This window comes from Mastigoproctus giganteus, chromosome 3, assembly GCF_048544385.1.
Source record: "Mastigoproctus giganteus isolate SK-2022 chromosome 3, ASM4854438v1, whole genome shotgun sequence".
In the NCBI taxonomy this organism is placed as follows: domain Eukaryota; kingdom Metazoa; phylum Arthropoda; class Arachnida; order Uropygi; family Thelyphonidae; genus Mastigoproctus; species Mastigoproctus giganteus.
In genome coordinates this window covers 254,118,944-254,131,646 of record NC_143577.1, presented here as the reverse complement: position 1 = coordinate 254,131,646, position 12,703 = coordinate 254,118,944, and the positions used below count along the sequence as shown (strand labels likewise).

Genomic DNA, 12,703 nt, shown 5'->3' with positions numbered 1-12,703 from the left:
GAGGCGGCCTGATTTAAGTCCTTTGTTTTCCCTTAATGCTTGTTCTACTTTTCTTGTGTTAAATCTTATGTCCTTTCTGAGTCTCTTTCTAATGGCTTTGCATAACTCAGTATACTCAATTTTATCCTTGTCAGTTTTTATCTTGCTCTTCATTTGTCATCTTCAGTTCATCATGATAAGTGTTTCTTGACTAATTTTTTCTTCTTTGGATTTATTTTTACCTATAGGTTTCTTGGGCCTTATCACTTTCAGAAAGTTGTAGTATTCCTCGTAATATCTTGGTCCTGAACAGTCTGCAGAAGCTCAAACTTGTTCTTAAGTTACAGTACATACTGCTTTTTCTCCTCTTGTTATCTGAAAGACCTTCATATTATTTATTCGAGTCAGTTTTTTCCTTTCTTTTTTTACATCTATATAAAGTGTGCATCTTACCATTCTGTGATCACTTCCAACATTTACCTTGTTCAGGATGGTAACATCATTCAAGATATATCTTCTGGTAGTGAGGAGAAGTTGATTTCAATAGTTGTTAATCCATTTGGGCTCTTCCATTCACCCTTTCTATTCACCCTTTTCTTGAAAAGTGTTCATTTCTGACATTCCTCGAGATTCTGCAAATTCCACAAGTCTTTCACCAATTCCAAAATTTCCTATAGTTCCTCTTTCATCACTGTTTTGTCTCTTTCCAACCTTAGCATTGAAGTCCCCCATAATGATAGTGTAGTGGGTTTTCTGCTCATCTAGAAGACTTAATTTCAATGTACACTTCTTCAACCTCTTCGTCATCACAGCTCGATGTTGGTGCATAAATCATTATAACTTTTAGCTCTTATAAATCCTGAGTAGATGTGATGTACTTTTGAATTCCAAAATGTTGTTTTTTATATCTTTATGGACCAGAAAGCCAACTCCACCTTCACTCCTTTCATTGTTCCCATTGGTGTACAGCAGATTTCCACTTGATAAACTTATAAGTGATTCATTTCTTCTTCTTGTTTCAGCCAAACAGATGATTTCAATTCACATTTTCTAATTTCTAATGAAGATAGGATATTAGAGCTTTTCCAGCTCTAATATCCTATCTTCACCAACAAGCGATCTTATGTTGTAACAGGCCAAGTTCAGTTTCCGTGCATGGCAGCCCCTATACCCAGAGATTCTTAGCAACCTCTGCTTCCACTCTGATTCTCTCACTGCCATAAGAGGGGGAGTGAAAGCTGCTGGGGACTTGTTGTGGGAAGGTCATTTATTTTGTTGTGCTGTCATATGCTGGACGGTTTGATCTTTTCCTCTTCATGATGACCAGGCATCTTGAAGGGAACCACTCTACATGTTTGTTGCATTTGGTTTTTAGGAGCATCAGCAACTAAGGCCATATTGCTCCGGGGATATGGCGGTGGTCATTCCATGAGCTTTCCACACCCTCCGTATTTGGTGGTCACAGGCTCGAACCCGGTCTAATCAAGAAGCGTGTGTTACGCACTGCTGCTCCTGCCCACCTGGCTACGGAGGCGCCCCATTGAGAAGGTGTGCACGAGTGGACTTCAGGGAGACAGGCCAACTGGACTTCTCCTAAATCTTCTGAAATAGAAAGATATTAGATCCATCAACGTTTTAGACTGATTGTCTGAAAACATGCCCCTACTTTATCAGATAAACACAAATAATAGTTGCACTACAAATATGGAACAGATAAATAAAAAAACTGATAGTTTTTAAGTAATAAAAAACGAGCCTACTTAGCAGAGAACAAAAATAGCTCCTGTACAGTAACTACTCTGGAGTCAAAATTGCCTTCATTGATATCATTAATAAATACAGAACCCCCAACATGAACCATAACAGCAGGGCTATGCATGGGTATTATTGGGGGGGGGGGGGAATACAAGGGCTCAAATTTTAAATTTAAAAAATATTTATTTCTTTTACTAATTAATTTTTTTATTTTTATATACTTTATTATGCATATAAATTTATATTTATTTAATTCCTGTTTTTATATAATTTTAAAAACTATTACTCCAGCAAACAAATAAAGTATCAAACACTTGCATTTGGTAACTACTTTCTGTCTCCTATCTTTTAGCCAGCAACTGAATCAACAAAGGATGCATTAAGATGCTTAATTCATCTTCATGCATTAAGAATCTGCAGATAAAGGAACTACTAGGTGGCAGTGATCACAGTGTGCTGAAGTGGGATTTACTCAAAGAGGTAAAGGGAAGGGTTTTTGCTTTCGTAAAGGCGACTACAGTGGTCTGAGACAGTATTAAAATTCTATACGGTGGGACCAACTGATGATATTACCAACAGCAAATTCAAAATGGGAAGCATTCAAAGAATTTATCTTGGAAGCTACTAGGCTTTACATACCAACAAAGAAATATTGTTCAAGGTTTAGGCCTAAATGGATGTCAGATAAACTAATGAGACATATGGCAGAGAAGAAAAATGCATGGGATATATATATAAATTAATGGGTAACATGGAAGCCTATGACAGATATCAGCTGATCTGTAACCAAATCACAAAGGAGATTAGGCAGGCAAAGGCAGATTATGAGAAATCTTTAGCAAAGGATACAAAGAAAAACAGCAAAGAGTTCTTTACCTATGTAAACTCCAGAAGGAAAGGGATGAATCAGATTGGTCCACTGGATATTGAGGGTTCAACAGTTGAGGATCCTGCTCAGGTGGCTAACAAACTAAATGAGTATTTTGCATTTACATTCACACATGAGGAGTTATTCAGGGAGGGGAATGCCAGAGAAGAATTAAACTCTGGCAGTGAGCTAGATGATTTTGTAATAACTGAGAGGAAAGTAGAGGAGAAATTGTTGAAGATAAACATAAAAAAGGCACCCAGGGTGGATGGGATCTATCCAGTTATATTAAAAGAGGCAGCAAAGGAAGTAAGCAAACCCTTACCCATAATTATGAGAGCTTCTTTGGATTCAGGGGAGGTACCCATGGACTGGAGATGTGCAAATGTGACTCCAATTAACAAATGAGGATCAAAGGGCAACAAGTAATTATAGACCTGTTAGTTTAACTTCTGTTCCAGGAAAATTAATGGAGACACTGGTTAAAGAAGCACTGCAGGATCATCTAGACAAGACTTCAGTTATAGCTTGGAAACAGCACGGTTTTGTTAATGGAAAGTCTTACCTGACCAATTTGATTGGATACTATGATGTGGTCACAAAGGAACTGGATGCAGGGAATAACTTTGATATCACATATTTGGATCTTAGAAAGGCTTTTGATACTGTTGCACATGGAAGACTGCTGAAAAAATTGGAGCATTGGAGGCAAACTGCTGCTATGGATAAAGGGATGGTTCAGTGGGAGAAGACAGAGAGTGGTAATCAATGGACACTGCTCATCATGGACTAATGTTATTAGTGGAGTCCCTCAGGGTTCGGTGTTGGGTCCATTGTTGTTTTCTGTATTTATAAATGATATTGATGATGATATATCAAGCTTAATGGTCAAGTATGCAGACGATACCAAGGTTGGCAGGGTTGTTAAGGACACTAATGACAGTACGCTGCTGCAACAGGATATAGAAAAGTTGAGCAGATGGGCTGAGAGGTGGCAAATGAAATTTTAACATTGACAAATGTAAAGTACTACATATGGGAAGCAGTAACCGCAGAGTAACGTATCAACTCTGTGGTACTACACTGACAGTGGTAGAGAATGAAAAGGACCTGGGGATAATTGTGCAGGCAGATATGAAGTTCTCTGAGCAGTGCAGAGGGGCTGCAAGAGTAGCTCATGGTGTCTTGTCAATGATATACAGGAATTTTTCTAGCAGAAATAAGGAGGTGATTATTCCCTTGTATAAGGCAATGGTCAGGCCACACCTTGAGTACTGTATACAGGTCTGGTGGCCTCATTTCAAGAAGGATGTAGAGTTGCTGGAACGAGCACAGAGAAGGGCAACAAGATTAGTGAATGGAACAAAAGGATGCTCTTACGAAGAAAGGCTTAAGTTTTGCAAATTACACTGTCTGGAGACTAGGCACCTGGAGGTGATCTGATTGAGGTGTATAAAGCCTTGAATGATTTGATTATGCTCAATGCTGATGGGATTCTTCCTCTTGCTCAGAATAATCACCTGAGAGGGCATAAATCCAAATTGAGGAAAGACAGATGTGCAGAAGTTTGCCTTTAGCCAGCAGGTAATTGGTTGGTGGAACAGACTTCCATTCTTTGCTGTGGAAGTTGATAGCCTAAATAAATTTAAGGCAGGGCTGAACAGGTAGTTGGAACGAACGGAGGGTCAAATGGGAGTGTTTTTTTTTTTTGTTTTTTTTTCTTGGCTGATCTGCATAAGCTTGCTTTCTTGCATCATATGCCTCTACTAATGCTAAAAGAATCTTACTTTAATTAAATTTGTAGAATTAAAATGTAGAGAAGTACTTATATTCGATTATACTTGTATGATGTTAAGAGGATTACCTAAATCCATAGTATTAGAAATGTATTTTAACACAGAAATAGAGAAATTTAAATGAAAAATTTTCCTAGAGAGGAAATTTTTCATTTAAATGCATTGAATACTAATAACAAAAGTTACTTTTTCATTCAAACAGGCTTTGGAAAACTTGTAAAAAATCAAACCATAAGAGCAATGGCATTCATCATGACATGGCATTTTTCTCCCTACTTGCAAAGTTCTATCACAAACAGAACATCATATGCCTTCCTAGTCATCTGTTTTTACTGTATGGAGTTTTGTAATAAATACTATGTTACAAAGTATGGTAAATTTCATATCTGGGTACGACCATGCTGCCATGCACAGAAACTGAACTTAGCCTGTTCTGGAAACTGAACCAGGACCTTATACATCTCAGTCAGGTGCCCTTAAGACATCTAGTTGTGAAACTGTGGTCTACACCTATGACATTCTTTATATGTACATCGATTAGCATCTCTCACCAATCTGGTTGCCCTTCTTTGAACCCTCTCTAGAAGCTGCCTCTTTTTTAGATACACCCTCCAGACCTGCATACAAAATTCCAAATATAGTCTGGTCATAATCTTATACAGAGAAACAATGTCATTCTTCTCCATGCTTGCAAATAAACAAGACACCATGTGCCTTCCTGATCACTTGTTTACATTTTATGAGTGTTTTATAATATGCAATGCTATGCCACAGGGTAAATTTTATATCTCATTGTATCATAGGTAAATCTTTTTCTTCTTGAAAAACTTTTAACACCTCTTCCCCTAACCTATAACTAACCCCTGTTCCCCACATGCAAACCTTACATTCAGAAGAATTAAACTTAAAATATAGCTTAGTTTTGGCCATTAATCACCCTTCCAAACTGATAGAAAACTTGGACAGCTTTCCTTGTACTCCATCAATATGATCAAGGAAGACTAGAAACAGGAAGAGACACACCAAAAAAACCCAAAAGGACTCCACATACTACACTGATCTAACCTGAAGAATGTTTAGTTATTACTACTTTCTGTCTCCTATCTTTTAGCCAGCTCCTGAATCAATAAAGGATCTTACTAGTAAGATCCTGTGTTGATTGAGGAAGTTTATATACCTTTCATGCAAACTGTATCAAAAGCATTACTGAAGCCATGGTAAATGATGCCAAAGTTGTTCCTTCCAATTCAAATTTTTTATGACTTCATCGATAGTAATATAACACTATCCCTTTCGTGAGCACACTTAAACCATTAAATATATTATCACTATAGAAGATGATCCTATATTATAGCCTTAATCACAGACTCCATGAGCTTACTCATCACAGAAGTCTGACTCACCTGACTATGGTTGCCCATCACTTCTTTCAGATCTCCTTTATAAAGTGGGGTGACATTAGTACAGTGGACCCCACTTTACGATATTAATCCATTCCAGAGACACCATCATATCATGAAAATATTGTAATGTGAACCCAATAACACATTGTTTTTTGGTAATTCGTTCCAAGACCTCAGAAGTTGAAATTTTATTCTTACTGTACTCTTTAGAGGGCATATCAGTTTACAAAATGCTGTATGTACACAAATTCAATGCAGTAAATTTATGTTAAATCAGCACAATACAAAAAATCACTTCAATTAAAGGCTGCAAAAACAAAACATTTGGCCAACACATATTGTTTGTTATTTGGTTTTTAGGAGCATTAGCAACTAAGGCCATATTGCTCCAGAGATATGCGGTGGTCATTCCCTGACCTTTCTGCATCCTCCGTATTTGGTGGTCACGGGCTCGAACCCCGGTCTAATCAAGAAGCGTGTGCTACGCACTGCTGCTCCTGCCCACCTGGCTACGGAGGCAGCCAACACATATAGAAACGTTGCTATTGTTTGAGAGGAAGGACCGTGTGGTCTGCTCAGAGACAAGCATAAGTCCGTCGTAAAGTGAAATAAATAGGCGCCAGTTAACAGATCACTGGTTAGCAGAATCAACAGCTTTATATAATCAAATTTCAAAAACCAATTTGAATCATTAAAATGCACTACACTTTCATCATTATCATGTTCTGTTATAAGAATCAATTCTGAATGTCTTTCTGATATTTTTTTAAAGCACATTTCTGGTAGTGACTATCATAAAGCAATAAAAACAATTTACAGTTTCTTTTGTTCAGTTAGACCCTTAACCATTTTTGTTATTCATTTTGGCATCTTCTTTCATGGAACTTCTCCACTGGAAAACAAATGCAGTTGTGGCTTCCAGGATAAATCCCATTAATACTTCCCATGACGAACTTGTACTCAACAGTTTACGGTTGTCTCTCCAGTAAGAACACATGAAATTACTGAAGTTCATTTTAGTCCCCATCCTAAAAATCAGAGCTCTCAACTTTTCATTAAATGAGAATTGAAGCTCTCTTCATTTCTTATTTTATGAAACTATGATCACTACCTCCCAGTGGTTCTTGAAATGTAAAGTTTCTGATGTGGTTTGAAATCTTGGGTGAAAGCTAGGTCAACTATATTTGAGCTTTTAACTTTCTCTTTCTCCATGTACTTTCTCTGACATGTTGGAATAAATAACAATCATCTAGAAGATTCAAAAAATTATTTCCATGTCATATTGCCAGTTCACAATTTCCAATCAATAACAAGTAGAATGAAGTTGCCCATCAAGTTAACTAAAGAGATTTTTACATATTCCTCATAACTGTTAGGACTGCAGCATATTTGAGTAATTTTTTATTTTAATGTATTTGCAATTTTTTTAATTTTTTTGATATAAAAAATAAAATTGGTACAACTTGCATTATAAAATACAATCAGGAAACTGATATTAAAAACATTTTAAGAAATACAGTAACTAATTAAAATATAAAATTATCAAGTCAATGAAAACTCAGAATTCCTGTAGTAATGACAGTAATATAAAAATTCTACAAAATATTTGAAAATGAAAAAAATACTAAAAAAAATCTGCCGAACAAACCTTAGCACATAAAAAATCTTTCTGTTTCTTCAAAAGTTTTTCTGCCTCCTGAAGTGCTTTTTTATTGTTTCCATTATCAAGACAATCTGAAAAACATATTGATATGTAACAGTAAAACTATAAAATAAAAGCACAGAGAAGTCTTTTAATATAAAAATGCAAAAAAAAAAAAAAAAAAAACCCACAATAATAACTGCAAAAAAGAATAAACCTGTTATTAAGATTCATTATTATGTGTGATGTCTATTACTGTTATGCACACATCTGTTGAAAGGGCAATATAAATAACTATGACAGAGAAAGATTACAAAATGCTGAACATCACCATGATAATGAGATTTCAATAATTTGATTAGTTCTTTAAAATGTTATTTATGCCTTTTTTTTTCCAATTTATATTTATTTATTCTGCACAGGGAAACTGCATTTTAGCTAATACCAAGTGCCTTCAACCCATACCCACCTTCCTGTTCTATCAAGTTAAAAAAATGAAAAAAACACAAGTTCAAAAATAAAATAATATATAATCATCATTATATCTGGATATTTTCTTTAATTGAGCTCAAGTATTTTAATCATCAAGTATTTTAATAATTTTTGTAATAACTATTCCATTGTATTATTTTCTAAATATTAATAACATCACAAATTCTGGGGGGGTGGGAGGAGGAACCAATTACTTTTTTCAAGAAGGAAAAAAAAAAAAAAAAAAAAAACACTAAAAACTGAAAATGAACTGACTTAAAATTCCAGCAAAAAAAAAAAAAGATGTAATGCCACTGAAAATAATAACACTTGACTGTTAACAAGAAACTTGGTTACTACTAAATGACCAGGGTCTAATAATTACACATGGGAAAAAATGCTGGATAAACATAATGCATTAACTCTTGGAAATCTGCTTATGTATCTAGCATTTTAATGAATCCAAAGGGTGAATTAATTTTTTTTTTTTAACCTTAATCTGCCAAATGTTTGTAATTTTCTGCATATAGATGTCTTCATACAATATTAAATAATGGGTAACAGTAAGACTGGAGTCATGAATTAGTAAAAGGGCAAGACAGATGCACAAACATATTATTTTGAAAGATTCAATAGAGAAAGACAGTAGCTAATTACAATAAGTATGTTGTGTTTGAAATTATACAATATGAGAAAAGAGGAATAGTCCAGCTATAGATGCATGTGAAAAGTGTAACTTGTTGCACTATCTTGTTTAATTCTTGCTATATTGTGGAACTGGAACCCTTCCTTTGGTGGGCATGACTGTGAAGCTGCTTGGGTGGGGAGTCTGCATTTGGATTGCTTTCAGCAAGAGTTGTTCTGTTTCTTTCTTATTATTATGATTTCATATTTTGAATTATAATGAATCTTGGTACTCAGGTGGCAGGCTCGTACCCCTGCCAAGTATAACTATAATCATAGCATTCATTTTCCATATTAGTGTTTCTTTTCCTATGATATACTGGAGAAAGTCAAGTTTCTATGGAAGTCAAAAAGTGATTTGTTGATTTAGAAAGAATGATAAGGGAAACAGAAAAATTTAATAAAATGAATACGAACAAGTGAATGTACACAAATGCTAGGAGCACAGTAAATAAATTTGCAGAATTTTTAAGTGCTGGTCAAGACTTCAAATGCAGACACTGTTTGCATATCAGAGACATGGTGTCACATGGATATAAGGGATACAGAATTTGAATAAGGGAAATACATGGAGGTGGAGGGTTATGCTCATAGTTAAGAAACACAAAATCTAAGGCACTACATCCAATTAACATGTATCACCAGTGCAATGTTCAGTCAGGTCGGTGCAACAAAAGTGCTGGGGAAGCTGAAATGAGAGTAGGAGTGTGGTATAGGCCTAATCACTCTGATGAGTACAACAAACAACTATACAGAGATTAGAATGGGCTAGTAAATCAGAATGTCTTATAATGGGAGATTTTAACTTTCCAGATATTGACTGGAACTTGTAAGCTGGTCATTCAAACACTAGCAAGACTTTTGTAGATTTATTGGATGACTGATTCTACAGCAGCATATCTGAGAGGCAACCAGAAAGAGTAATATGTAGTAAGAATCTGCAGATAAAGGAACCACATCCAATTCCTGGGTGGCAGTAATCAGTGTACTGATGAGGGATTTATTTAAAGAACAAATCTTGGAAGCTACCAGGCTTTACATACCAACCAAGAAATATTGTTCAAGGTTCAGGCCTAAATGGTTGTCAGATGAACTAATGAGACATATGGCAGAGAAGAAAAATGCATGGGATACATACAAATTAATGGGTGACATGGAAGCCTATGATAGATATAAGTTGGTCTGTAACCAGGTCATAAAGGAGATTAAGCAGGCAAAGGCAGATTATGAGAAATCCTTGGCAAAGGATGCAAAGAAAAACAGAAAAGAGTTCTTTACCTATTTAAACTCAAGAAGGAAAGGGATGAATCAGATTGGTCCACTGGATGTTGATGGTTCAACAGTTGAGGATCCAGCTCAGGTGGCTAACAATCTAAACGAGTATTTTGCATCTACATTCACACATGAGGAGTTATTCAGGAAGGGGAATGTCGTAGGTGAAGTAAACATTGGCAGTGAGCTAGATGATTTTCTAATAACTGAGAGGAAAGTGGCGGAGAAATTGTTGAGGATAAACATAAAAAAGGCACCTGGGTTGGATGGGATCTATCCAGTTATATTAAAGGAGGCAGCAAAGGAAGTAAGCAAGCCCCTAGCCATAATTATGAGAGCTTCTTTGGACTCAGGGGAGGTACCCATGGACTGGAGATGTGCAAATGTAACCCCAATTCACAAAGGAGGATCAAAGGCTGACACAAGTAATTATAGACCTGTTAGTTTAACTTCGGTTCCAGGAAAATTAATGGAGGCACTGGTTAAAGAAGCACTGCAGGATCATCTAGACAAGAATTCAGTTATAGCTAAGACACAGCATGGGTTTGTTAAGGGCAGGTCTTGTCTGACCAATTTGATTGGATACTATGATGTAGTCACAAAAGAACTGGATGCAGGGAATAACTTTGATATTATATATTTGGATCTTAGAAAGGCTTTTGATACTGTTGCGCATGGAAGACTGCTGCACAAATTGGAGAAGTGTGGCATTCGAGGCAAATTGCTGCTATGGATAAAGGGATGGTTGAGTGGCAGAAGACAGAGAGTGGTAATCAATGGACACTGCTCAACGTGGACTAATGTTATTAGTGGAGTTCCTCAGGGTTCAGTGTTGGGTCCATTGTTGTTTTCTGTATTTATAAATGATATTGATGATGGTGTATCAGGCTTAATGTCCAAGTTTGCAGACGATACAAAGGTTGGCAGGGTTGTTAAGGACACTACTGATACTATGCTGCTGCAACAGGATCTGGAAAGGTTGAGCAGATGGGCTGAGAGGTGGCAAATGAAGTTTAACATTGACAAATGTAAAGTACTACATATGGGAAACAGTAACCCCAGATCAACGTATCAACTCTGTGGTACTACGCTGACAGTGGTAGAGAATGAAAAGGACCTGGGGGTAATTGTGCAGGCAGATATGAAGTTCTCTGAGCAGTGCAGACGAGCTGCAAGAGTAGCTCATGGTGTCTTGTCAATGATATACAGGAATTTTTCTAGCAGGGACAGGGATGTGATTATTCCCTTGTATAAGGCATTGGTCAGGCCACACCTTGAGTACTGTATACAGGTCTGGAGGCCTCATTTCAAGAAGGATGTAGAGCTGCTGGAACGAGTACAGAGAAGGGCAACAAGATTAGTGAATGGAACAAATTGTTGCTCTTACGAAGAAAGGCTTAAGTTTTGCAAATTACAGAGCCTGGAGACTAGGCATCGCCGAGGTGATCTGATAGAGGTGTACAAGGCTTTGAATGGCTTGAGCATGCTCAATGCCGATGGGATTCTTCCTCTTGCTCAGAATAATCACCTGAGAGGGCATAAATTCAAATTGAGGAAGGACAGATGTCGGATAGATGTGCGGAAATTCGCCTTTAGCCAGCGGGCAGTTGGTTTGTGGAATAGACTTCCATCGCTTGTTGTTGAAGTTGATAGCCTAAACAAATTTAAGGCTCAGCTGGACAGGTATTTCGAACGAATTGAGGGGTGAAATGGGAGTAGTAGTGGTTGTTTTTTTTTTTTTTTTTTGGCTGATGCTGAATAAGCTTGCTTTCTTGCATCATATGCCTCTACTAATGCTAATGCTAATGCTAATACCATCAACGGCAAAAGGATTGGTTTTTGCTTTCATAAAGGTGACTACAGTGGTCTCAACAGATGTTACCATCAGCCAATTCTAAATGGGAAGCATTCACGGAATTAATCATGGAAGTTACTAGGCTTTTCCATACCAACTAAGAAATATTTTCAAGGTTTAGGCCTAAATGGATGTCAGAAAAACTACTAAGACTCATAGAAGAGAAGAAAAATGTATGGGATGCATATAAATTATCAGGAGACACAGAAGCCTATAGCAGATATAAACTAGTTTGCAATCAAGTCACAAAGGAGGATATGCAAACAGAGGCAGATTATGAGAAATCTTTGAAAAAGGATTCAGAGAAAAACAGAAAAATTCAGAAAAAAAAAGAAAAGACTTCTTTACTTATGTAAACCTGTAGAAGGAAGGGGTTGAATCAAACTGGTCCACTTGATATCGGCAGTTCAACTGTTGATGATCCTGCTCAGGTTGCTGACAAACTGAATGAGCATTTTTCATCTACATTCACACATGAGGATTTCTTTAGGGAAGTGTAGGCCACAAGTTTATCAAATTCTAACATGGACTAAATGATTTTGTAATAAATGAGGAAAGTGGAAGAGAAATTTTTGAAGTTAAACATAAGAAAAAAGGCACTGGGGTGGATGGGATCTGTAAAATTATATTAAGCGAAACAGAAAAGCAAGTAAGCAAACCCTTAACCATAATTATATGAGTATGCTCAGAATCCAGGGGAAGTCTCCATGGACTGGAGATGTGCAAATGTGTCCCCAATTCACAAATGGGGATTAAAGGGTGACATGAGTAATTACAGACCCCCTTAATTTAACTTCTGTTACAGGGAAAATAATGGAGTCATTGGTTAAAAACGTACTACAGGATCATCTAAACAATGTTGTTAAAGCATTAGCATTAGTAGAGGCATTTGATGCAAGAAAGCAAGCTTATGCAGCATCAGCCAAAAAAAAAAAAAAAAAAAAACCACTTCCACTTCACCCCTCTGTTCGTTCAAAA

The 12,703-nt window shown here is 36.6% G+C and overlaps 1 protein-coding gene across 2 annotated transcripts in view; it reads right to left on the bottom strand.

Moving 5' to 3' along the window:
- psidin (phagocyte signaling impaired) overlaps positions 1 to 12,703 on the bottom strand; it is a 513,704-nt gene that overhangs the window by 462,616 nt on the left and 38,385 nt on the right. For both annotated transcript variants that reach the window (XM_090371034.1, XM_090371035.1), the window contains exon 2: positions 7,450 to 7,535. In XM_090371034.1, the coding sequence (XP_090227160.1) occupies positions 7,450 to 7,535 (86 nt within the window). The remainder of the gene's footprint in view (positions 1 to 7,449; positions 7,536 to 12,703) is intronic.